Source organism: Filicampus tigris, chromosome 1 (assembly GCF_054856515.1).
Source record: "Filicampus tigris isolate MCC_2025a chromosome 1, RoL_Ftig_1.0, whole genome shotgun sequence".
Lineage (NCBI taxonomy): Eukaryota > Metazoa > Chordata > Actinopteri > Syngnathiformes > Syngnathidae > Filicampus > Filicampus tigris.
In genome coordinates this window covers 28,296,605-28,323,966 of record NC_141217.1, presented here as the reverse complement: position 1 = coordinate 28,323,966, position 27,362 = coordinate 28,296,605, and the positions used below count along the sequence as shown (strand labels likewise).

The window sequence follows — 27,362 nt, the reverse complement described above, 5'->3', positions numbered from 1 at the left end:
AATTGCAACACCGGTGTGACTGAATGGGATATTCACACAGGGGGACAACGTTGTATAAAGTAGTAAGTATTTTATTCTCACGCTTGAATATGTTCCTTATGAAAGGCAAAATTAAAATGAACACTCTTCCTCTCCATAGTTTAGGCACATTACAGAAAGGCGAGACTGTCAGTGAGGAAACAAAAAGACACTTTGGGGCCCTGCGCAGTACACACATCCAAAAGCAGTGGTTGTGAGATTCTCATCTATTTGACCTCTTTCAATCCCAAACTGCATGAACCCATGGGAAACAAAAAAAAAAGATTAGTGGGAAACAGGCAATTTTTGTGATCATCACACGTTGCTGAGACCTGGTCAGTCAAAACAGGTGTGAGTGTACCTTGTCTGCAAGTGAATGCTGTGGGCATGTAGACAGACATTTGCAGTACTGCAACATGGGGTGGGGGGAGTGGGCGGGTCATTTGGGCTATGCAGCCTCTCTCTCGCTCACTCACACAGACAAGTGATGCTAAAGCCTTTCTGTGGAACAACAAGTGTTCCTGAACATCCCTGCTCTCACCTCCAGCTCTTTATGATACCTTATGGCTTGGGAGTCTCAGTGGTGGAACACTGAGCAACAATACTGAATTTACATCATTGACAGAGCGAAAACAAAACGGGCAGAGTTGAACACAGTGAAGGCACCTTGACATCCATTCAAGAAGCAGTGGCATCCGCCTGCTTTGAGTTTACGAAACCAGAAGCCAGGAATGAACCAAGACGGTGGTTGATGTTTAAATGAAAGCGCAGAAGCAGTGCAACTTGAAATCTCTAAAACACATGATGGCAGTGGTGGAACATCGTGTGTGTGTGTGTGTGTGTGTGTGTGTGGGGGTGTGTGTGTGTGTGTGTGTATATATATATATATATATATATGTGTGTGTATATATATATATATATATATATATATATATATATATATATATATGGCATATTTTTTCCACTCCTACAGGTTGGCTAAGCAAAAAATGCGCACATTTGACAACACGTTCACGATAGTGGAGGGCTTTCTGATCATGGCGCCATCACATTTAAACTGATTGAGAATAAAAATACACTTTGCCAATCAAATTGCATCATCACAACTGCTCTGATGCCAGATGGACTGGACAATTTGGGGAAACAAATGATTGAGCAGTGTGACAGACCGCAAAAATGCCATCATGTGCAAGCTTGTGATTTTTTGGAATGTAACAAAAAAGAAAATGGCTACATCTGCTGTCTCACCAGCTATGACTTCTTCCTGATGCCTTTCACCCAAAAAGTTAAATATGTAAAGAGGAGGTGCATAACATCCCCCAAAGCACAAAGAGCGCGTGCGCAAGAGAGAAAAATGTTAGAAACAGTCGCAGAGCCCTCGTGTTTTACACATATACATAAAAAGGAAATGGAAAGATCACATTATGAATGTTTAAATAATTGGAATAATTAATATGAGGGGAGACGGGAGCTCTTTGAGAGCAGGTCAGGTGCCGCTGTCCTCTAGCCGACAGCACAGCAGGAATAAATACATTTTCACACGCAGAGATGAGTAAACAGCCCGGAATAGGAATCACTTTCAAACGTCATTGTGCACCTGGAACGTCTTTTTTTTTTTTTTTTTTGTCTTCCTGTGTGCAGCAACCAGCTTCCTCTCTGAGCGGACGGGGTGGTGGTGGGTGGGAGGGATGATCGTGTGAGCTGCCTGAAATGTAGGCCAAAGCGGTGGTGGGCGTTTCCATGGAAACAGTGTTCACAGCAGTCAGTGACATCATCAGTACGGGCAGAGGCATGACGATGGGGGGCGGGCGGTGGGGGGCGGTGGTCGAGTGGGTAGGGGTTGGCAGCTCAGGGTGGAGTTGGGCCGGCTTTTGGATTCAGACGCGGTTCTCTCCGCCCACTCTGGTCCGCCGCAGCATCCTGACGAGACCAACAGTCATTACGTCTGGAACCTTCTAATCGTCCCTCGCGCCCGCCTGCACACACCTTCTGTTCTGCGGGTCCATGTGGTCGAGCAGCGGCTCCTGCGACACCCTGAAGTCATCGAGCGGCGACTGGTAGCGGGAATCAAAAGAGCCCTCCCGGCCCCTGTACGCCGCCACGGCCTGGCCGGGCGACTGCGGCGCGGCCGACATGGAGGATGCGGAGGACGCCGAGCCCTGCTCCCCGAAGCGTTCCCGTCCGGTGTGGGCCGACGTGGCATTCAACGAGGTCACGGAGAATGGGCACGCCATCTCGCCGTTTTCATCCTGTGTAGGGACATGCATTAGGACACGGGTGGCAAACACAAGGCCTGCCAGAATTAAGAACAGCCCCCCCCCACTAACAAACGGAAAATGCCATCGACATGCTAACGTTTAGCATCGATAGCACAAGTTTTATAATGCTTTAAGAAACGGCTATTTAAACACAAATGGTAGAGCAGCATATGTGGGTAGATCATATAACAATACTCACAGGCATATATTCTTTATCATCTAGGAAAAAATGAATAATATTACAACAACTTACTGCAGAAGAGGTTTATTCTTTTGTTTGTTTGTGTCTGCATGACTACATTATACTGCCTGCCGGTGGCCAATTATATTTATATTCTAATCAAATGTTATTAGTCTACATTTTTCACAAGTATATTATAAAGTGCTATTTTGTTATTGAAAAAATGATGTTTTTGCTCACAGTTATCATATTGTCAGCCCGTTGCTGAGGGTATACTTTGGCTGCTTTTTTCCGTGCCCGACTTCTCAATTTTGCGTTGGTGACTTTGTCGGTGCAATATCATGTTTGACGTGACTTTAATTTTTTTTAATTTTTTTTTTTTTATGTGCTTACTACAAACAGTCCAAAAGTTACCACACTGCTGACCTAAATGAGCTTGAATGGTGGATTCAATTCCATTTCATTATTATTAGTTATTCGAGTTTCTTTCTCTATTTCTATTCTCCTTTGGACAGATGACCATCACTGGAAACAGCAGTCACTTCAACATGCAGTTGGAGAAAGCTTGCTGAAGAAATTTATGTTCAACGTAGGCGTACATTTATCATAAAATAATACTATTAACTACATTAAGTTTGGTAACACTGTGAGCTCATATGGCTGTATCTTATTGGACGCTCAACTCTGGCAGTCGGAAACGGCATGCGTGCCAGTTTTTTGCCATTTCAGAGATGACACAAGGTTTGTGCCTGAGAGCATCACGGTTGTCGTTTTCAATCCCGTATTGTTACAGGTAGGGATGTCCTGATCCGATCACGTGGTTTTCAGCTGATCGGGCGATGAGGGCTAAAGATCGATTTGAAATTTTATAGGTCACAAAGTCATCACATAATCCATAGCTATAAATATCTTGTCAAATGCACCAGGAGTAGCTTAATTTTACATGACACAATGTTACATTTTGTTTATTTTGGGGTGTAGCAGTCAGAGTGGCAGTAACAACATGAATGCACGGAGGCAATACGTAAATTGAAGCAACAACGACACAAGTAATGTTTAAACACTCAGAGTATGCCAAAAGATACTTCGAAAATAAATAGCCGAAGTCTGCCTTGCCTGCTAAAGCCGCCCCAATTCGTGGCATAAGAGTAGAGAGAGCGGTGTACAGGCAGGTTAGCAATTGTGACACAAATGACCTAACTTCAAATACAAGTTTAACAAGTGTAAACTATTTGTTGACATGCAAGGTTGATCACCACTGGTTTAACGAGGTCATAAATCAATAGTTTTGTTTGCAGATGACAGAAGTCACGCACATACCCAGCAACTACGTAGCTGTGTGGGCTCGCTTGTGCGTGCCAATAAATGCTAACCATGTAAATGTATTGTTAATGTTTACCATGAGATAAATCAAATGCACTCAAACAGAGGAATCCCTCATTCTACGGTATATTGATGCTAATACTTATAGGCCACTCCACAAATTGGTGCCATTTGAGTCCCCAGGAAATAAAAATGTATGAAATGCACTACTGTGTACATTTACATGAAAATACACTTTTGGAAAGTGTACTGCACATTGATATGAATTGTACTTGATGTCAACATTCTATTAGTATAAATGTCACGGCTATAGTTCAAGTATTTGCTGCTTGTATGCCAAACACCCATAGAGAGTTTCAGTTAAAAAAAAGACCTAAAAAAACATGTCTGAGATTGACCAATACACGTTTTGAGTTGTTCGATAAGTGTATCAAATTTAGAATGGAAAAACTGAAGAAAAAAGATAGAACCTTTGTTTATTTTGATAGCTCTACAAAAAGCAATTGCCACTGAATAGGTGGAATGGCCCCTATAATATAAATGTAAATATACACTAACATTTATAACATAACACATTTATGTACAATATATGCCTGTATGTACATTTCTATATTCATTTGAGACAACTTGTATGAGTATTCTTTTTTTTTTTCTTCTTTTTTTTAAAATGTATTGCCGAGGGATTGGATCGAGACTGTATCGGCAGATCCTTAAAACCAAAGACTGGGACTTGATTGCCAAAAAAGTGTAATTGGGACATCCCAAGTTACAGGCGTAGTGTCCACGTCACGTTTCTTGCTCAAATCTGTACCATAATTGCAAATTCTTTTAGTAACACTGACGTATTGCATTGTCGTCACCAACCCTCCTTTAAAAATATATTGAAAAATAGTTACCACTGCTTCACTTCTGATTTCAAAACAATTCATCCATCAATTTGTTGTGCACCTTCACACGAGGCTGAATTTACACTACAAGGCTTAAGGGATGGGGCAGGACGGTGGACTACTGTTTAGCATATCTCCCTGACAGCTCTGATGTTCTGGGTTCGATTTCCTGCTCCCGTGTTTATGATGGTATTCTCCAGGTACTCTGGTTTCCGCCACACTTTAAAAACATGCTTGTTTGGGTCACTAAAGACTAAGTTGTCCAAACATGGGAATGTGTCATCATTCAAATTTGCATCAAGGCAGTGTGAAGAGCGGGAAAAAATAAAACAAAAACAAATCAGGCTTCTTTCAAATGTGGATCAAGACTTGGGCAGGAGATATTAGCACAACGTCAAAGCTGGCCGTATAAATCTCCACGCAAACAGACTCAGCAGCGTGTGATAAATGCTTACTCTTCCTCTGACGATGTCCATGTGGACCAACAACGAGGCCAACTCCAAATCCTCGTTGAAGCTGTTCTTCAGAGGCACTGACCGATAACCTGGAACAATGTACAATAACAGGGGTCACACGAGCGTGTTTATGGCTACGCTACAGTATGCTGCTAGCAAGTGACGGGAATGGGACGGCGGTAGTGCTGCTGTGCGCACCTGTCTTCAGGCTGTGAATAGGGAACGTGGCCTGAGCCAGGAAGTTCTGGTCACTGAACATGTCGATCTCGTAGACCACAAAGCGCAGGAAGGCAAAGGCTGAGTTGCTCACTGCAAACTGGAACGGCTTTCTGGGCCACGTGGGGTTCAGACCATTATCAGCTGCAACAGGAAAGAGCACAACAGAGAGAATCGTGTTTATAACAAGACGCGTACCTGAGCGTTAACGCTAGCAATGTTTTAAAAAACAAAGTATGCTTTGTGTTTAATTATACTGTGTGTCATTCCTTTCGTTGTGTGTTTAGTTTTACAGTAAACTCCAAAAAGGATGTCATTAAACATCTTAAAGCATGCTCAGGGATGGCAGAATCACTTATGCTACAGCTCGCTACTCATGGTGCATTCGGGGTACTTTCACAACGTCGGGATCTTTTTAACACCACGCCGTCCTTTTTTTCTTCAATTATGAGGATTTGAAAGATCGAGAGAAGCCAAAATCGAAATCCCGATTTAAATTTCAATTGATCATCTGGCCCAACCGAGTACAACGCTACTGCATTTACTCAAATATGGCAGTTAGTTAATATGGGATTAGGGAGGGGTACAACACACCGGTGTTCATGATTGGTCAGTGCAGAATTGTTGCTTGTATGTTATGATAGGAATGGAGTGCGGAACTGTTCAAACGAGCCGTTTTCATTTGTGTTAGGGATGCCGATAATGTGGATGTGTACTAGTACTCCTAAAAATGCTCCGAGGCCCTCCTCCAGCTCCACGCCCTCAATGCTACCCAGTTGATTCTGCCAGTAGCAGTGTCTCTAGTGTTGGGAAACGCAAACTATGCCATTCCAAAAATGAACTAGTTCATTGTTTGTTTGTTTTTACACTATGTTGCTGCGAGCCATAACTCTCAAAATACTACATTTGTCCATTGTTGCTACCTGTTTAGTCCATACTAGTAACTTCACGAGGAAAACGGCTTGAATGGTCTTTTCTTTTTTAAATGAGGAATTGAAACAAAAACTGGACTGTAGTCTTTAATGTGTAAGCACAACTCCAAAACTAAACTAAGGTTGGATCCAGGCGGAGGCAGGAAATGAGCTGTCAGACAGTATAACTAAACCCCGCCTTCCGTCTTCAGGCGACCGTAAAATGATGATCCACCTGCAACTACCTGCAAACCCGCCATAACCCTCGCCCTGAAATCCAAAGGGAAAACGCTCTAATGTTGAATGCCTACCAGGGTCGAACAAAACAATAACTTACTGGTGCGTGTGAGCACATTCCCAAAAAACATTCATCAGGCAGAAGTACACTACGTTCAGTTCACGTTCACCCAAAATATAAATGAGTTCATGACCTTTCGTTTATTGAACTCATTCAGGTACACCACTGCTTGTCTTATAGAGGAAGCCAAGCAAGTGTAAGTCCACACTGACCTGTACAGTGAAACCATGAATGGATGATTCATTTAAACCAGCTTTGGTTCCTTTGATCGCTCTGTCGTTACTGTGGCAACTGTAGGGCTAATACATGCAAACGAGCACCAACCCAGGGAAGGCGTGCATTGATCAGACCCAAAACCTCCCCAACAGAGCCCTGCTACTTAGGTGACCCTAGATAACCTCGAGCTGGCCCTCCGTGGCGGCAAAGTCGATGTCGAGTGTCTGCCCGATCCACTTTTTATGGATGCCACCATCTGTACCCATTACAGTGACATTGGGCAGATGAAAATTGTAATAGTCTGAAATCAGATAACGCAGAGAAGCTAAACTTCATTTTAAAAATGCCCCTCACTTATTTAAAACATAGTCAAGAAGAAAGAAATGTAAGCAATTATGTGATAATCATCACTTCAGTTTTATTTTAGAGTTGAACCGGCTTGTATCACAAGCTTAATGTAAGTGTAATGTGTGACAATACAGTTGTTCTTCTGCAAACTGTTCTATTTGACATAGTCAAGAAAAGTGTAACGTTGTGTGTGTGTGTGGTTTTTTTTTAAACAAAATATGATTTAAGGCATTAACTGTACATAAGATAAGCAGTTGAAAAAAAAATGTTGGCTAATAGTCCCTGTGTGAAAAATCTCAGAATTGACGCACGCAAATAAATGTATGCCCAGATCCAGGAGCAACAGGAGATTAATGTCTGTATTAGTCTAGCACAAAAAAGTCAATTATTTTGTGTTGCAACTCAATACTCACCTTCTGAATCCGTTTTTTGCTTGGCGCTGTCATACTCGGCCCCACACACCTCAATCTCGATTAGAGGACAAACAATGCCACGCCCGTGTTTGGGTAGGTGCCTTGCACCCAACACCTTTAAAAAGAGATGCAAGTAAATTTACATAAGTAAGTTTACATAATACCTCTCATGCAAAGAACTTACCAAGTGCTTTACATGGTTAAAATAGTTAAAACGGCTAACAAGATAACATAACTAGGGATGCACAATAACTTTCGGATTGAAATAGGAAAAAAAAATGACGTCACATATCAACAAAACTGGACCGATAAAAGGCGCCACAAATACACTTAACATTGGTCTGGTTACTGTCACTTTAAGAGTGACAAGGACAGAGCCTCTCTTGCATGATGTTGGTTGCAGGTAATTAATAAATAAACATATAACCTGCATATATGCATAACGGCCCCATGAATGATAATTTGTATTTCAGAGTGGGATAACATGGCTAAAGTTTAGAACTATTTTTGAGGTGAAAAAAACACAAGTAAACAAGTGTTTATCAAAAAGCACAGCCTGATGGAATATGACCCCAAGGTTTCTCAAACTGGGGCACACATTTTTCGAAAGTGAACAAGGTAAAGAAGAACTCCCTTTAAACCTCATTTCAGCATGAAAACCCAAACATCACGACATCCCACAGGAAGCCGTACCTCGATCTGAAGAGTGACTTCTTCGAGGCCCCGCACTGTGTGTCTGTCAAAGGGATCGAAGTTGTCATCCCTCATGATGGGGGGCTGGAGGACGTAGCCGCTTCTTCCGTTCAACATGAACAAGGCCTGGTTCATCTGCATGGGCTTGTCTGGACAGGGGACAGCACGAGCGTAAAGCGATTATCACCGGTGTGACTCGAGAAACTTGATAATTGGGCCATACCTGCTGTCTGGAAGTTAAGCGCTACAAGCTGCGAGCCACACAGCCACATGGGCAGAGGGTCGTAGTTAGAGGAGTCCAATCTCTGGCCTCGCGGGTAGATCCTGGACAGCTGCAGTCGATTGTACTGCAGGAACTTCTTTCCTTTGATCTTATTGACGTATTTCTCTGCCTTGGTCTCGGGAAATGATGACATGTCCCGGAAACAGGCGCGCTCCGTGCCGATCTCTAGAAGATGCAGAGAAACAGGATAGGGTTGACGTCGACTCACCTGGGACTACTGGAAGTACAGCATTGAGACTGAAGAGCTGTGAGCAATTAACGGCCCCACCAATCAATTCGGTTTTTGAAATTTTTATTTTTTATTTTTTACAATTGCTTATTTTATCAGTTTAAAATGTCCTACGATCCTAACACACTTCAATATCATGTCCAACCCATCTTACATCATTATCCTTAAAAATGAATGGCTTACCGATGATTTAGGCCTTCGCAAAAATAAATAAATAAAATACCATTTCTCAAGAAATTAGACGTTTGCCTTCCACTAACAACCCAGGCTAAACTTAGCTACTGCCCAAAATGCAAAGATTTTAACTCTGAGTTAAGATGCATCATTTTAACCTAACTCTTTGGCACAAATTACTACTTTCCTATCAGACAAGGCTTTGGCGCTATTATCCACCAGAAAGAGTACAAAAACACAGTTGTGAGTAAGTGAGTTTTCCAGGGAATTGTTGAGGACAATTTACACGCATACGCACGCACACACAGAGACAAAATGATTAGGTGGTGGTTAAGTGTGTTCGACTTACTGTCTTCATCAAATGGCACAGGTCTACAGTAGACGACCAGGTCGGATAACTCCAGTGCAATCTTCTTTCGCCTCTCCATCATCTTGCCCTCCTCCAGCTGTGTAAAGGCGCACACAACTGAGATGAGCATACCAAAGCCAACTGCACAATTAGACAATCTGAAGCATCTGTAGCGCAGGTGTATCAATTTGAAACCACAGAATGGGCAAAACATCTGGTCACAATGGCACAGCACATTAAGAGCAGGGCAGCTCTTCAAAGTGAAGGTGTGTGACACACACCTTGGCCTCTGAGGTCATCGCCACCTCACGGATCTTGAGAACCCATTCCTTTAATTCATCCTGACTACTGGCAGCAACTTCCAGCACCGGTCCTGTCCGCATGGCCGTGGTTGGCACAAGAGAGAAGACATGCGGCCTGCTTCCCTTTCCATCAGGCCGCACAACTATTTCGGAAACAGAACAATTTTTGATAGCATCCCCCCCATTAAATTCACTCACTGCATTTATGCACATGTATTTTGATTGCTGGAAATTTCTTAAAACAATTTACACAAATGCTGCAATATTTAGTGTAGGTAAAATACAACAGTGAAAGACCAAGCACAGAAGTCTTGCAGATGCACATCAAACCAGAGATGGGAAATTCATGAGCAGAAAGTAAAAAGCCTGCCACAGTTTGGCTCTGGCCAAAGGTGCTTCTACTCAACCGACAGGTAAATGAGCTCATCCTCCCTAATAACCTCTGGACCTGAATTTCCCATCTGTACATCAAACACGGGTATCAAATGTGACGACAATACTGGGTCGGAACTGTTTCCATGTCCTTTTCAAACACACTTTGATGTATTTCATTTTTAAAAGGCTACATTTCCACTTGAAATCAAATGACCTGTTGAAAAAAAAAAAATCAGCAAGCATTGCTGGGATCCCATATTTTAATTGACATGCATCAGGAAATGCACAAAATGTCTAACCTAATACCGCCGCTAGGGGGAGACAAAACCCCAGCAAAGGACAGCGATGCAGTTTTTAGATCCTAAATTCTGTGAGCAGAGGCTATAGCAAAGAAAATGGGTGTTGCCTGCTTAGCCGCAGGGCCTAGATTGCTGATAAGTAAGAAACAAAAGGATTGTAATAGAACAAAAAATGGCCTATTGTAAAACTAGAGCTAGACAAATCAAAAGCAGCAAAACTAGTTGGAAATTTGGATTGTATTCATGGAAGAAGGCTGCCCTCGGGCACAATGATTGTCAGCACTGCAGCAGCAACAGTAGCAGCACAGAATGCAGCAACAGCAGCAGCACAGAACCGAACAGGAAGTCGGCTTGGTGGGGGTGGGCGCTCACCAATCTGACAGGAGGAGACGTCCACACTTCCTCTCAGTAGATCTCCCAGTGGGCTGTTTTCTGTCATCTCCTGCTGGACATGGAAGAGGAGCATAGGTGAATCGAGTGAAGCTGAGGAAGCACAGGTGGCAGTGTGGATTTAATCCTCACACTTCTGTCCGGCTCTGTGGCTGACGGACTGATCTCCTCCACATAGTTTGCAGGAAACCACAGCTGCTTCTTCCCGCCACAGTCCCCCTTCCACCTGGCAGAAGTGTAATTTTATAATCAACAGCACGCTGACTAAAATAATGCAGCCAGTCCCTTAAGTTAGCCAACACCCCCCCCCCCCCCCCCCCACTCTGTTTAAATGCATGAGAGCTCCTTCCACAATGTATGCCAAGCTCACCATCCTCCTTCCTGTTTGTCCACATTGGAGATGGTGGCATTTTTAGTGAAGGACAGCTCATCATCTCTTTGGGCTTTATACTCATACATGGCTCTGACTGTGCACTGCAGAAAAAAAAAAAAAAAAAACAGAGAAAGTTCAAGAAATTCAACTGACAGTTTCCACAGCTGACACTCACCTTAAAGGTAGGCATCTGATTGGCTTCCACATAAAAGCCAGGATTTCGGCCCTCATAGAGTGACCCGTAGTCGGGCTCCTGTCAGACGAGACAAAGTCTTTTATTCGGACTGTCATTGTTGCATTCAACATTACAAAGCCACATAAAAATCCAAACAATTTCTAATGAAGAGTCTCCAGTCAGTCCAATGGTGGTACTCACGGCAGTGCCGATCTTTTCCAGTGTCTCTTCATTGATGGGATATCGCAGTTTCATTTTGCGATACAGAGGGTGCTTCTCATAGTAGCTGATGAGATCTACAAGGCTGTCAAACTCCGAAGTGCCCAGCACTACAGTTTGACCCTCCTGCTGTACACGACAGTGCTTAATCTTGCCCTCGGCCCTGCATGGTAACCATAGGCATACAATACATGATTTATCACCACACAATTAATCATCTATCATGCCTATCTTTACAATTACTCAAAATGTGATAATTAAGTCACGGCTACTCGCCTGAAAGAAATGGCAAATGAGTTGGCTTCCGCTCTTTTCCTGACAAGGAAAGCACCATCTCTAGGAACTCTCATCAACATGTTTTCAGCATGACTCCTGGATAGGTTCGCATGGTACCACCTGAAACAAACCCCACCCAAAAAAAAAGGGACAGATTAGAACAGGCATTTATTTTCTCATCTTCTGAGCACGCAAATGCCTTAAATCGCACCCCGATTATCATCAGTAACCCCTACCCACTCTTGAGGGCTTGCACACTGCAAACTACAATAAGTACAGTCAAATTCTCTTGGATTCACCCCACCCCGGAAACAACCTTTTTCTTCTCCTTCCCTTTGTTAGGCGTAAGCGAAAAAATCCACACCAAAACCAGCGGACATTCCAATAGCTACTTTCCCCCTTTCCCCTTGCCATTAACCCATTAAGGCCTAAAGCGCCTTTCTCGGCAGCTCGCCAAAACCTAAGGTCGATTTCGGAATTATCCTTGAAAACCTGAAGTTGTCCCAGAAATCCAACACTTTCGAAAGGATTAATATCTCAGCCCCTGTAGCAGACAGAAATAATAATTCCAAAAGAATTAAAGACTTTAGACATGTGGCTTTCACACAGGCAGAATTGATTATTATTTACTGTTTCAATTGAAGAAGTAAAAATAACGTGTCAGTGCAAGAGAAGCACTATTTTAATTAAAAAAAAAAAAAAAAAAAAAAATCGAGTGGTAATTACCATCCTCTATTCTGTTATAAAGACGTCAATCTCGTAATTGTCTATAAACCATATCATATCACGTTCGACTGGTTCCACTTGTCATGCTCATCGTCTATATATCGCTGCCGTTACTTTAATCAGAGCTCCCGGCGATCGACGGAGTCCGCCATTAGCCTACCTATACTTGCAATGTATTATGCTCTATATTAACCTGTTGAGACCATTGATGATGCTTACTACTTTTCCAAGTGCATTCTGGGAAATTTTGAGTGCACCACATTTTTTTTTCTCTCTGGACATTCGGGCAAACCTACAAATTGGTGTGACCCCTTTATAAGGAACTATATAGGGACTGGTGTGGACATTCGGACACAGCCAGTGAGTCTAAAAGTGGGGTACAAGCAGGATACATAAATACAAATATTATTGATAATTCTTAATATGTCAGTGGGTCTCTCACTCTTTGCTCTCATGGGCATTGGTCTGCGGCACAGGCTCAGTCAGCTTCATCTCAAATTCATTGCAGCGCAACGCCACCTGCTGGTAGTGGTTGATGAGGGCGAAGAGTGTGTCAAACACCAGGTTGTCAGTCAGGTAGAATTTTGGGCTGCCGGCCTCCTGACGAGAGTGAATGCGACAGTGCTGCACTCGTCCTGAGCGCCTGCAATGGAATTGATGAAGGATAATAATGTGACAAAATGTACTGTTTTCACTCAGTCGTAATTTATTAGAATGAGCTTTTTTCACTGTGTTAAAAGAAAAATTAGGGCCTTTCTCAGAAGTATGTACAGCAATGTAACAGGAGATTTACAGTACTCTATATAAAGCGATATATTAGCGGTTTAACTTTCCATGTGTTTTTGAGCCACCGTTTTCCAGGGTGCTTGGAGAGCCTGTATACCAGACCTTGAAAATGTCATGTCATGTCATCTTCCAAACCGCTTATCCTATACAGGGTCGCGGGGAATTGCTGGAGCCTATCCCAGCCGTCAATGGGCGAAGGCAGACTACACCCCGAACTGGTCGCCAGCCAGTCGCAGGGCAACCTTGAAAATGTTTTTGTTCAATATTGTCCTGTCCTGGAAAACTCCAAGCGTATACGTTCAACCTATCACTTTCATTGATTACCCCGTTCGTGACTCCACTTAGTCAAAGTCAATGCAATGACAGACAAAGTCAATGCTCCGAACACGACAACATGAAATCCATGAAATGCACATTGAATGAATGCAGTCCTCATTTGATGTCCCAATACAAATGAAAAAACTATGTTAAATGGAAAAAGAAATTAGAAAACATTCAGATAATTCAAAATGATGCATCTAAAATAACCCGAATAATTTGGTCATTTACTGAAGCTAAATATGTGCACAATAATCAGTTGTTGGAATTTTTCAGAAGCAACATAAAATTCCCCATGTGGAACATACCAGAAAGACAGTGTGTAATCTCCCACAAATGTCTCACTCTCTCGAACCAGGAAGGAGCCATCAGGCGCTCCAGTCTCTAGGCAGTACTCTGACAGCAGGCGCTCCGCTATCTGGCGCCCGTCCCGCCCTGCACCCAACTTTCCATGAAACCACTTTTCTGTAACATGCTGATCCATCCCATTGGAAACCTGCCGATTAGCGGGAGGGATAGATAAAAGAGCTCAAACCCAAATACTTGATGCCACACATTTTAAGTGTTGCAAAGATCTGGCCTTGGGACAGTGTGGTCCAAGTCTGTATTCGAGCGAAGTGAGACCTACTAACCTCTCTATGCTCCTCCTCCTCATCATTACCCTGATTACTCGAGGTCTCCTCTGAGTAGTAGATCTTACTGCTGGTCAGGACAAAGAAATGCGGATACCACTCCTGCGGCGAGAGGGACAGGATATGAGGAGGCAGAATGTGTGAGCTACATTAATTATTTAGAACATCCATGTGTTGCACAGAAATGTGACCACCATCTGACCAGGAAAAGCAATTCAAACATATTTTGTTCTGAGCAGGATACAGTTACACAATAATATATATAAATACACAAACAGCGAACAGACGAAACAAACGTACTCCAGAAGATACATGTTCCGTTTAAGTAACGTAACGTAAAATAAAAATAGTTACATGATTGATTGGGTCCTCCAAATATAGGATTCCATTTTTGATGGAGTTGCTGATGTCGTTCTCAGAGTAGGGAGTAGAGGTGGACACCTCCTCATAGGCGCTGCCCTCAGCAAGCTTCTTATGCTGCCACATGGAAAAAGAGAGCAGTGAGATTAAAGACGAACAATTGATTGCATTTGCGACAAAATCACAATGTGAAAAAAAAGATCGAATTTTAGAATGTGAAAGCACGATTACGTGACGTGCGCAAAAGGGAAAATGCAACAGAGGCTGGAATCAATTTAGAGCGCATTAAGAGGCCAAACATGTAAGACGGATGTGTGTAAGTGAGCAACAGTGTTTTAAAAATGACATCGGAAGACCAACCTTGATGAGGATCTTCTTCTTGAGTTGGTTGGGTGAGGGAAGGCCATCCGCTGCGATATCCACCGCCTTGGTCAGCAACATGTCTCCGAACAGTTTCTTAAAGTAAGTGGCCATGTTCCTCTGCTGGACAATACTGCAGTGGTCCTCAATGGACAGGATTATGGGAAAGCTGTGGGGGAGATCAGACTAAAAGTTGCAACTTCCCTTAGGTGCCATTTCTTATCTTATTTTCTCACACGGAACAATTTCCTCAGGTCACATTGTTTCTCCACACTTTATGCGTGCAGCAAGCATATTTATCTTTGTCATACATCACCGGGGACGCGCCTAGAACAAGACACTGAAGAGAGGCTGACAGTCTCTGGGAACTCACTCTGACGTAACAAATGCGTGCTCTTTGATGGTGGTCAACACATCACAAAACTTGATCTTTGTTGTGAGGGTGTGCCCGTGGTAGATGACTGGCATTCCATCTGGACCATCCCAACAGTCCACTGTAAAAACAAAACACATTCAGCTACTAGGGTAAGAAGGAATGGCAAAGAATATTACAGAGCTACAGATTGAACTTGACCCCCAACTTGCTATTGGAAGTGAGTTGTTTAATTTTCTATGACACATACCAACACTTTTTATACAATCCAAACAAACCAGCTTGACCAGTCCATGTATGCGATAATGTACAGTAGTTGTGAAACCGTTGTGTGCGTGCGCGTGTGTGAAGGTGTGGCAGCTGCAGTCGCAGGCGAACTGAGCAGACAGTGTTTACTCACATTCAATACAGCGGCAACCCATCCTTAGACAGCGAGCATACGCCTCCAGAGACGACTCACTGGAAAACTGGTCTCCTGTCAGGTACCTAAAAATAAGCATGTGACGAGTCAAAGCATGCATACCTCTGAGGCATTCACATCGGTATCGCTCACACGCACAGTAAATGTTGTTTCTCCTTTGTTGACATGTGCAAACGCACATTTCCAACTCAATCAAAAAGCAACATCAAAAGCTGCCATTCTGCTCTTTCAAAGAGTTTGGAAACCAGCATAGAAGGTTCAAATTAGAACAGCATTTCACACACTTTTCAATTGATGGAAAACATGTATTTTCCGGACAAAATATAGGCCCCTCAATCTGAAATTTGATTGTTGAATAATCCACTTGTATTTAACTGGTGACATCTGTCGAAAAGTTTCACACCAAAATGTCAACTCAAGTGTTCCCAAAACCCAACAGCAAGTGTAGACAGAAACAAACTCACGTGTTGTGTGAAGAGGAGATCCAGTAATGGGACAAAGGGTTGTTCATATTTTCTGGACATACTTGGTCCAAGGAGGAATCCCAGATGGTGTTCTCTTTGGAGAATAAGTACGTCAGGAACTAGACAAATGAGACAAAGCAACAAGAACAATATTTTATTCACCAAATATGAGTCTGTAACAGAAAGACCAAGTAGACTCAACAAGTCTCCTCGACACATAACTACTCTTTCAAAGAAATTTGAGTAGAATTACATGAAACTGAAGTACAAATGAACAAAGCTGTATCTTGTGCGATGTGTCATATATCGCTGGCATCCGGCCGGAACCTCCTGTGTCACAGTTTGGGAAATTTCATATTTGTTCACAAATCTTTACTAATGGTCAGTCCATGTGTGGGTGTTTACAAATGATTGAATACCGATTCTTGAACATAAAGTGTTGAAAATGGCTTGCTCTATTTGACGATGTAATGTTAATGGTTGAACAAACATGCCGTGTTTTGGGTCCTCCTGAAAAGTGATCACTTTGGAGGTATGACGATTCCAGCCGACGCCAGCAATATGCTGCGGGATATGCTCGGGCCTAAAACGGGCAAATGTTCCTTTTATCTGAGGTTCAAAAAAATATTAAAAGCCTGTTGAAGAGGTTTTAGGATTCATGGAATATGTAGCAACATAAGCCATGTTTTAGTGTAGGTTTCCCAGCATGAAGCCCTTTTATGTGCCATAACAGGACCTCGTGCAAACAGAGACGGGTACCAACTCCTACAGGCCGGTTTGCATAAGTGCTCTCTGTTCTCTGCTGTGTTTAGTCAATCACCGCTTTATGGCAACCACAGAGAGCATCAGTCACTTTCTGCATACTACTCACACGTCGCCGCAGCCAACCTTTTCTAATTGTGTGGGAGGTGTTTAAGGCCAGCATCGAGCTTTCTTGTGTCAATTACTGAGCAGTACCTAACCAAACAAAGGGTACGGGAGGTGCGAGGAGTGGGGTGAGTGGAAAACTATACGAACTAATACGACAGCTATTTTACATTTTATCGGCAGGCGGCAAAAAAAGCCCCTACAATGATATCAGGAAAATAAAACATGCACAAGCATGTGTACCTCATCTTGGAGGAAATAAGGCTGTTCCACTTCTCGAAGAGGGTCTTTCAGGTAGCCGAACATAAATTCTTGAACCTTGCTGCCATCTGTGGCCCACATATCCTGCATTTACATGAAGTGTATAAAAACATTCAAGCATTAGTGGAAGCCGATCTGCAAACAACCGCAGAGATGATTACCATTTGAGAATCCAGAAGGAAGCTCTTAAAGTCCTCAAGGGAGATCCTCTGTTCTGGTCTATCAATGAACCTGCCAGAGAGAGTAATGCCTCAGTAAGCGCACATATTGGGATGTGGCTAAGCACTGGCTTGATTTTTTTTCGTTTTGGCCTACCTCTGCAAAAATGGGAACTCAAGCTGAAAGAAGAAGGAAAGAGGCAACAATGTCACTTAATTGGAGGCCTGAGGACGGCAAACTGGTGTTGTGTGAGAGCGGTTATTATGGCAGGCACTGAGATCGTCCATTTATTTTAAATATACCCCAGCCTGCTTCCTCTTCATCTGCAGGAGTTTGCTTATGTGTGTCCTAATGGCCTTCACCAGAAGGGCTTGGGAGTTTTGAACTGGATCGTATTGATCTCGGTGCCATTTGAGAACAGACAGATGGGGGAGGAAGCATGCCTGGGCAATGGCATCGGACTGTGGGGGTGGATTGTCGAGAGGAGGCACAGACAGACTTGTCTGTGAACAATGGACACATCACAAAATGCATCGTCTATACTTACGTTCTTCTGAGCATCAAACATAAGGTTGCGATAAAGTTGCGAAAACTGGCTGAAGGACACTTCTCCATTCCTCCACTCAGAGTCCTTGGGGGGGGAAAAAGGACAATAAATAAGAGTTATCATCTTTCACCTCAAGTGTCACGCTAAATACTAAAGCATCAGTATAGTGCAAGCCAGACTGTTCAGTCGAGGGAGGTTACCGGAAGTTTCTCTCGGAGGAACCTCATGTTGGGCACCCTGTAGTTGACCTGGCTCAGCATGTTCTTCAGATCCTTACAGGATATCCTAGACAAGAGCACACGCTTGGTTTTAAATAAAAGGAAACACAAATATGAAGATGCACGTAGATGCATGTCCTATTAACAGAAAGCTTTGGCCAGCGAGAGGAAAAACTCCTGCAGCCTCAAACAGATTTGATCGGTCGTCTAGGATGCGAAAGACAAACATCTCTGTGCATCTCCTAAAGTCCTGCACAGGCTGTTTCCTGTGGCAGGAAAGGTTGCTAGTGTGCGGTTGAGAGGCTAGTTCCTTCACTGCACCTCACAACACTCAAGCCTGGTGTAGCTCATGAACTTCACACGGGGGGGACGGTGCTTGATATTCTTATGTGATATATGTTTCAACTTTTTTTTCCAACCCCCAAAATGTTTTCTTCAAATAAATAAATAATACATTGAAAATATGCAAATCTGGGGGGGGTGAGAATGCGGGTGGTCCACTGTAATAATTTGACGAGGATGAAACTTCATACAAACAACTTACCTATCTTCTCTGTTGCGGTCAACGGCATAGAACTGTTTACGTAACCACCTAAATCAAAACAATTAAGGATGCGGTGCATTAAAAACATGACAGTGAATTCCAAGACGTCCACCTCGTACTTCCTTTACCTCTCTATTTGAAGTGGTGTTGGGGACTTCAGCGTGTCAGCCACAAGCCAGTTCAACCCCTTCACCCACATGGTCATCTCCTCATCCGACGTTGCTATTACGTTCATGGGCAATATAATAAATACATAAATAAATAAATGACACACAAACAACATACTGTACACATTGACTAAGCTGTAATGTTTTTCAGGCAAACATTTTCGAACGCATACCTGCTAGGCTGAGTGATTTAAGGCGAAACTCTGTCCCGTACAGAATGACGAAGCAGTGAGCTTGATCCAGCCTGGCTGCGGAGTCCTCCATATAGCGCTCAAAGTCCCGGGACTTCTGCCCGGGTCGGATCTCTTTGATTTCTCGGATGTCAACTGGTGAAGCGGCACACATATGAAACGACACAACATAAGTACAAAAGTAAGATTCAGTCTGTCCACCCAAAGTCTACAAAACAAGTGCAAATTAACTGTAGAGCGTGCGTAAAAAATGTTTACGGAAAAGATACAAGGAAAAAGGCAAATGAATGAATGAAGGAAAGATATGTGTTGACTGACCGTTGGAGGGTTACGCCTGAACATCACACAACAAAAATAAACTATTAGCCTAAACTGTGACACCAAAGACGCCAAAGCAAAAAAATAAAAACAAACAAAAACAATCCGAATGGTTTCTGCAATGGCGTCAATTGGGCCGCTGTACCACTATTAACCAGGAAAAAGTTGCTGATTTGCAAACGAGTAAACAACAGTTAAGTGCTCGGTGGGGTTTGGGACTGAGAGTCAAACTTGGCAACAGGCCTTTTTGCCACTGAAGAAACTGCTAATTGACTATTATGTTTCAGGTCGAGCATCTAAAAAACAAAATGAGCCTAGTGTTGCAATATAAAAGGTGACGTGCTGGCTGCTTATCAAGCTCAAATATGATCAAGCTTTTATACTCACTGAGCTTTAGACGTTAAAGACACATGGCTGATTTTTGGAACCTGCCTCAGTTAATGAGCGCACACAAAGTTTATGTGTGGGCTGAGAGGTCTCAAAGGCCTCGGTAGTGAGAGGACTAACATGCAAGCGCACACGCACGCGCACACGCACACGCACACGCAGTCACGTTTTCTTTTTTCAGCTCCTGCCACTCTTCCTGCACCACACTTCCTGTGCTTTTGTCGCCCACACACCAGAGCTGCTTGTGTTAAGGTGTACTTGCTCTTTTCTGAACCACCAAAAAAAAAAAAAGGATAGGTCTTTGGTCTTCTCACACTTAATTTCACCAAGCCAAAAAGTGGTAAATGGTAAACAGGATTTACTTGTGTAGCGCTGTTCGATTATAAAAAAAAGTTTACATTTCACCCACTGACACAAAGATCAATTGTAATCAGGGATGTTCCGATCAGGTTTTATGACACCAATACCGATCATGCATAAGTGAGATCGGCCGATACCGATTCTGATCACATGGAATAACTGTATATTTTTCCATTTATTTATGGTGACTGCTATTATGCAATATTATCTGAAAAAAAAAAAACAGCCATATTATTGCCGTAATTTTGACAAAAATCTATATATATTTTCAAAAGCATGAAGAAATACAAAACCGTTGCTGTCACAATACAACAATTACTCAGTCACAAAGATAACTGAAAAACTTAAATTTACCAGCTTTTAGTAAGACTGTTTTTAACAGATCAAAATAATCAGCATTCTCAAAAGACTTAATTATGCAAAAAGTCAAATAAATAACATGCCACCTAAACAGTGCATGGTTCAGAATATAATCAAAGTAGAAAAAATAGTCACATGTAGGCTTCACTTGAATAAACTATTCAATGAGTTCCTAAATTGAAACGACTCAGGAACTTTATTGTCTTGTGCATAAAGAAACTATCTTGTGCATTTGTCAACGAAAAAAAATTGCCGATCAAAACATCCGATCACCCGCAGCTCATGCTTCACAGCCTTGTGTTGCGTCCCTCCCTTCTGCTCGCGCGGGCGGGCGGGCGCGGTTGCATGTAGGGTGGCGCGAGTGATGCGGAGGGACGTCGTCGCGTATTAAACAAATAAACCTTTTTGCCGTTTCGTCTCGCGGCAGCCAAGCATGAGCTGCGGGTGATCGGATGTTTTGATCAGCAATAAAAGGCTTTGATCGAATATTCCGATCATGTAATTTTTCACGAAAATCGGCCCAATCATGATCGGTTTCCAATCGATCAGAGCATCCCTAATTGTAATGAACATTAATTTGTCATGATAAGAAAGTAACAGATTCACACAATGACTGATTCACCTGACTCCCTAATTCCCCGCCCCAAGCTCAGTTCATCATATGTGGCGACAGACTTGTGCAAAAACCACGACAGATTGACTTGTTTCAGTCCTTTGTGTCAAACTTTATGGGGCCTACTTGAGCAGGTGCCGGAAATAAGGAGGTATCCAGAGGTATAACCTCATTAAAGGAGATGAGAGGATGTACCCTGCAGCACACTCCCACGCTTCCTCCAGCTCTCCATCCTTCCTCCCACAGGCACTTCTTATGTCCACAAACAAAGTGTACATGTACATTTATTTACAACCATACGTTGTCTACACCACCTGTCATCATTAGGGTCCACTCTAGTTTTAAGTTGCACATCATAAAATTTCAATATTTTGTGCGCTCAGTTGCAGATATTTGGGGAGTCGCATATGATCTCTTTTTTATGATTGCATAGGGCACGGATTCAAATATCTCCATAGGCAGACAGTTAGGTTGAGTGTATTCTGAATGTATCTGAAAAACAGTCAAGGTGTGAGTAGTTCGTGCACATGTGGACGGTCGATGTGTCGGGAGCAGGGCTGCCACAAACGATTATTTTGCTAGTCGACTAATCACTAACAGTAGTCGCGATTACTCGACTAATCGGATAATATATAAATCGCGGCAAATCGCAGCAGCAGGCTGCTGCTCTTATAATGAGCATCATTCGCTTACAGATTAAATTCTTTATGTACAAACTAGTCATGAAGACAAGATGATAGTACATTCAACTTCTATTAAACTTTGCAACTTAAGCCATCATTCCTGACATGTTGTGCTGTAATTCTTTAGTGCGTTTCAAAATTGAACCAAAACTATACACTATGCAGAGTTGCACTAATACAGTGAAATTATCTCTGAATACAAAATAAAGTACTTGTATACATATTTCACTCTTCTTGGGCACCAAGCCTTTTTTTTTTTTTTTTTTTTCCACGGAAGGTAGTGAAATCAGAGGAGTAAATTGGGCAAATGCTCTGTGCTACAGAAAACTAAAATAAACAGTTGTATTGGTTCTTAATTTTGTGTTAATTTAAACTTTATCAAAAAGGTTTTGTTATTCTTTTCACTAGTATGCATAATTCAAAAGTAGTAAATTGATCTACACAATCAAAATGTGGTATGCACCTGTAACAAAAAAAGGAAGACATTTTTTGCACTATAACATAGTATACTATATATATATATATTACAACAAACTTAATTATGGATTTTATTGTTATGTGATGCCGATGAGTGGCACATATGTCGTTTTTGTATTGAGTGCTGATATTTCCCAGTTTGCGAGTGAGAGAAAGAGAGAGAGAGTAAGTGTGCGCTTTCTGCTTCGATGTCCACCACAGGCATAAACACACAGTTTTGGTTGTTGATCAACGCGAGTTTACCGAATAATGGCTGCTTAATCCATAGAAGATGTTACGACGTGTCAGCGTAGCAAACAGGAGCGTTACATCAAACACACCGTAACGTGTGTATGCTAACTGCAGCTAGCTTCTAGACACAACTGTGCCTATGTCAGATATAAAATTAGGCATAAACCAAAACTTGCTTCCCTTTTTTAAATGATTGGGCATCCCCATCGTGCTGCCATGAAAGGCAGGTTTGCATTGTATTGAATATATTTGGTGAAATGCGCCGTAACTTTCGGACTCTGTTGCCAACACGAACTAGCAGTTACAGTGTAAGGCTTACACTACTTTACCCACAATGCTTCTGTTACTATCACCCGGGTTACCACCACTGCGCATGTGTTTTGATTTCACCAATCACCTCACTGTGAGTGTGTGTGTGTGTGTGTCGTTTTTGTTTGATGTTTTCCTTTAGGCCTGATACACCAAAAAGACGCTGGCCAACAGTGACAGACGCTTACCCCCTGTGGCGTCCGGCCGGCTGTCGGCACGTCACGCTGGAGGAATACACCGCAACGACAGACAGCAACGCTGACCATTAAAGTACCTTCTGCGCATACAGAAGATGGAATACCCTTCCATACCATCGGCGGCAGTAGTCACCATTTCTCATGGTTAGAAAACTCCAACCGGAAAGCTGTTGGCCGGGATTATAAAAACGTAAACAATTCATTCAGCTCTATTCTTCGCTCACGATGAACTCCCACGCAAAGTAAACAATCACGTTCTTGACACGGTATTTTGAAATACTTACATTGTCAACCCTCGCTCTTGTAGGAAGATTAAGGCCTGCTCACTGTTTTTCCGCATTTGTCACTTCCCGTTGGTGCTCCGCGCGCTGATTCGCTAGCTAACAGCCAATCAGAGAGACCAAATGTCAGGACTGGCGACGCAGATTCAACACACGTAAACGCCCCCCAGACGCTTACAGACGGGTTACGACACTACGACGGTGGTCACTACACCAATCAGATAGCGCTTAAAGACGCCACGACGCTTCACGACCTCTGACGTCGGTTTGGTGTATCAGGGCCTTTTGTTTGGCCGCATGTCTGCTTGGGCGCCTGCTTGTGACGTTAATATTACGTTCTCGACGCCGATTGGCTGTGGCCGACGAGGGCTGGACCTAGACCACGTGATTAAATATGCAGGACGGAACTCGGTGGCAGTTAGGCGATGCCCAGCTCTGGTTGGTTTAGCTGCTTCTTCTATTTTGGTTTAACTTCTTCGTGTTTGGAGGCGGATGCGCGCTGCCTACATCACGCACCATGCCGCGATCTGGTTTGTTTTCTATTTTTTTTCTATCAAACGTTTTATCGAAGGCATAGTCTATTGATAACGATCATGTGTCAATCGCGATAAAGACTGATATTGAATTATCGGTCCAGGCCTTGCAAGCATCTACGCCCATATAGCATAGTTGAGAATGATAGTTTTCGCGACGTGATGCACACGTTAGAACCACGCTACGAAATACCAAGTCCAAAACATTTGACTCAGAAAACAATTCCAACTTTGTACAAGGAGACCGGAGTTCAAGTGATGAATGCTCTCGAGTGGTAAGAACGAGTGTGTCTTACCTGTGATGGACAGACATCAAGGGCCACACTGTGATTGGGAACTTAAATGGGAACTCAAATCATGTGTGCTTCAAACCCGTGAAATGTATGAAACCCACACTGGTGCGCACATTGCAGAAGTACTTTAGAGAGCAGTGGATGAGTGGAAGATTGACACGATAAAACTTGTCATTAATTCACTTTTTGAAGCCCACAATTTCTGTTTTCTGAAGAATATTAATATTGACGTTGTTGGATTTGATATTTCTTATTCAAGTTATTATTATTGTTACTTTTCAAATTTTCCCCTTTAAATGTGCAGGTAGAGGCCTTGCAGTAGATTCGCACTTTACAGCAATGTTACACAGATATTGTCACTGTTTGTGTTTCAGTGATCGTATGAAAATAAAAAACAAAAATTTAAAAAACATCAATTTTCTGTTGAGTAGTAGTATTGTGGATTGAGTAGTAGTATTGTGGATTGATTCCCTGACCAACATAATTGATAATTGCTGTATCGTCATATCGTGAGATAATCGTTATCGTAGGCAGTGCTGTGTCATAGCATTTAAAAATCAATGCATCCATTTTCTGAAAAACCTTTCCTCACTAGGGTCGCAAGTGTGCAATAAAGTTGTCGTTAGTTGTAGTCTACGCATTATTGGACATCATGAACCAGCGATGTAACGTCACTTTGCGGTGCGCTTAGCCTCAAGTACAGTTACACTGAAGCTTGGGGAATCTGAGCATGTAGTCAGGTTCCTGTGATTAATAAAATGCAACAGTCCCGAACTTAGAGATTTCCCGCTATCTGTAGTTCCACTTCACACGTTTTGTGTGTTATGGATCTGGCATTGGAGAAGTAGAGAACCTCTGAAGCGGAGGTTTGAGTGGTTAGCCATTAGTTTAGCCGTAGCCCGTAGCCCGCTTTTCTATCAATCACTTTTTATTTATATAGCACTTCTCATACATGAAAATGCAGCTCAAAGTGCTGTGCAATAAAAACATCCAAAATACAACATAAAAAGAAGACTCCCTCCCTCCCTCCCAACATATACAGACATTAATTCACAAGCACATCAGCACTCGCACACACAAAGCAGACACGCATACGCACAACCCGATAAACTGTGTTAAAAACACATGGCAAGGCACAGAGAAACCATATGAGGAAAGGCTGCCTACGGTGCCTGCCAGACCTGACAACAATCCACGGAGCTCCCGCGGGTCGCGTTCTCTCGACCGGGATGTTTAAAACGCGGTGAAAAGTCGCTAGAACCCGTCAGTCTGTACTGCAATCCAATGTTGATTAAGTCCACTCGTTTACAGTATCCAGTAGCGAAAGTACAAGAACAATTAAAAAGGAAAAGGCCAGGCTCGTTCGTCAGCGCACTCCGGCATCCGAGCTCTGTGTTGGGCGCCGCCACCGAGGTAGGGCCACGACCGTCACGCCGGGTGACCGCCGAGGGAGACTTGTTTCTGGTCGCATTCATGTAAATGGGACCCAGCCTGCAGCGCGTACACTCGCTGAAATGTTTACCCCAAGTTTCAATATTTATAATAAATATGGTATTTAGAATCGAGGAGACTTCATCGTTTCAGTATCGGTATCGAGGTATTGTATGCAGGACTAGAATCAAAGTCAGAATTTTGGTATAGTGATAACACTCAAGTGTACAGATGGGTACTCACTCTCTCCCTCTATTTTGTCTGTGCCCCGGGTCCAGATAATGGTCCTTGTCTCCAACTTGACCTGAAAAGTTCTCCTCTCTGGCCTCTGAGACTTTTTGGAATAAAACAGCGTCAGCACCGTGCCCAGTTCCAAGTCTCGGTAGAGGTTGTTCATCTCTGCGTCGTTGTCCATCCACGCAACGGGCCCGTTGGAAAAGAAGCCTGAGGTCCCAGCCATGTTCACTTCCCCTGTTTGTTATCCGTTTCCTTTCAGAACAATATGCTTAGCCCAGGCCTAGCAGACAGGGATACCTACAACAGAAGGACGAGTGAGGCCTGTGAAATAACAAATTTCAAGTGTGTCAGACCTTTACATGCTTTCAACCACAGTTGACACAGCCAGGAGGAACGTCTAGCAGTTTTAGCCGACTTAATATTTACCATTCCTATTCAAATTTGGACACACAAGGGAGTACCTGTATTATCCAGCAGCATGTAGTCAGTGTTCAAGGTATAATTAATAAGTAGTTTGGTGAACAGCAAAGCTAATAGTAGTAGTAGTAATAATAATAATAATAATAATAATTTGGCTTTAAGTATCACAGGCCAAATTTTGTCACAGAGCTCATCTTTATGTCAAGCGGCAAAAACAAACACAAGGATCCATTGTAACGCGACACGGTAGGCGCAAGTAAAGTCCAACATCCAGTTTTTCCTTTTTGTGAATTCATACTTTTAAATATGAACGACAGAACAGTGTCAAGTGCCATCACACAAATATACCTAAGATGTAAAAGAAAAGAACATCTGGCAGGGAAGCTACCGTACGTGTTTTGAAGCTAATAACCCAAAGCATACAGTAACTTTCTGCTCAACATTTGACCGTACATGTTACACTTTCAAGTCTTGTGGCGGTTATAACAAATAATTGATATCCGGGCCGCGGATAAGTTTAAGAGAGACAACATATTTGGGGGGAGCACTTGGCTTTGGCCAAAAGAAGCAAGCAGCCGAGTGGTGTAACAAGCGACGTCGTCTGGCCATTTCCTCAGTGCAGAATCGCGGCCGGTGAGAGTGAGCCAACATGTCGCTGGGCCACAGACACAGACTTGCTGCTGTGCTTCGTTTCAGAACCCCAAATGGGCTCAGGTATGAGTAGCTACTCTTCTCCGTCTTGACATGTCTGCTTTCATATTTCCGTTGAACAAAAAAAGTGTGTGGGGAGGGGGGGAAACACGTCGCAGTAGATGCTGGGCTGTGCTGCTCTGCGCTGCGCTGGACTTACCGCCGCAATCTCGGCCTGACCGCACATCTCGAACGGCTGCCTGCTCCTCACTCCCGTTTGTTGCCCTTCCTTGTGCTTATCGTCCGCTTTTCCGGGATTTGAGCACCGCCAAGCCCCCCGCGGAGGCTCACCAGCTCCAGTCGACAAAACGCCCCGTTTCGTCGACCCCTCTCTGGCCGTCCATAGAGAAGGACAGGCAGACCGCGAGTGGCAAAGGTACCCAAGTCCGCTTTCTGCTCAAGTCACCAACTGGAAGCCCACGAAGCCCAGCCGATTCTCCTCCCTGCGACCACTAGTAGCGTCAAAATAACAAAGAAAACCTAGCTT

General features: G+C 43.1%; 1 protein-coding gene across 4 annotated transcripts; it reads right to left on the bottom strand.

Moving 5' to 3' along the window:
• Positions 1-50: 50 nt before the first annotated feature.
• Positions 51-27,362, bottom strand: plcg1 (phospholipase C, gamma 1). 4 transcript variants are annotated; one of them, XM_086030269.1, is made up of 33 exons: positions 27,036-27,362; positions 25,772-26,062; positions 19,038-19,190; positions 18,826-18,919; positions 18,698-18,745; positions 18,136-18,220; positions 17,936-18,019; positions 17,545-17,567; positions 17,391-17,460; positions 17,212-17,313; positions 16,102-16,220; positions 15,617-15,702; positions 15,217-15,337; positions 14,844-15,012; positions 14,478-14,600; positions 14,124-14,225; positions 13,800-13,987; positions 12,830-13,030; positions 11,669-11,781; positions 11,368-11,555; positions 11,167-11,244; positions 10,989-11,092; positions 10,751-10,844; positions 10,601-10,673; positions 9,534-9,697; positions 9,253-9,349; positions 8,441-8,665; positions 8,218-8,366; positions 7,525-7,639; positions 5,321-5,482; positions 5,123-5,211; positions 2,005-2,267; positions 51-1,938 (listed from the first exon to the last, which is right to left on the bottom strand). In XM_086030269.1, exons 2-33 carry the CDS (start codon positions 25,986-25,988, stop codon positions 1,896-1,898), a joined length of 3,942 nt encoding a protein of 1,313 aa, XP_085886395.1. In that variant the 5' UTR covers positions 25,989-26,062; positions 27,036-27,362; the 3' UTR covers positions 51-1,895. The 4 variants fall into 4 exon arrangements, with proteins under 4 accessions (XP_085886395.1, XP_085886389.1, XP_085886384.1 ...); XM_086030263.1 differs by having other exon boundaries at positions 11,368-11,548; positions 11,662-11,781; positions 25,772-26,086; positions 27,036-27,361; XM_086030258.1 differs by having other exon boundaries at positions 11,368-11,548; positions 11,662-11,781; positions 27,036-27,361.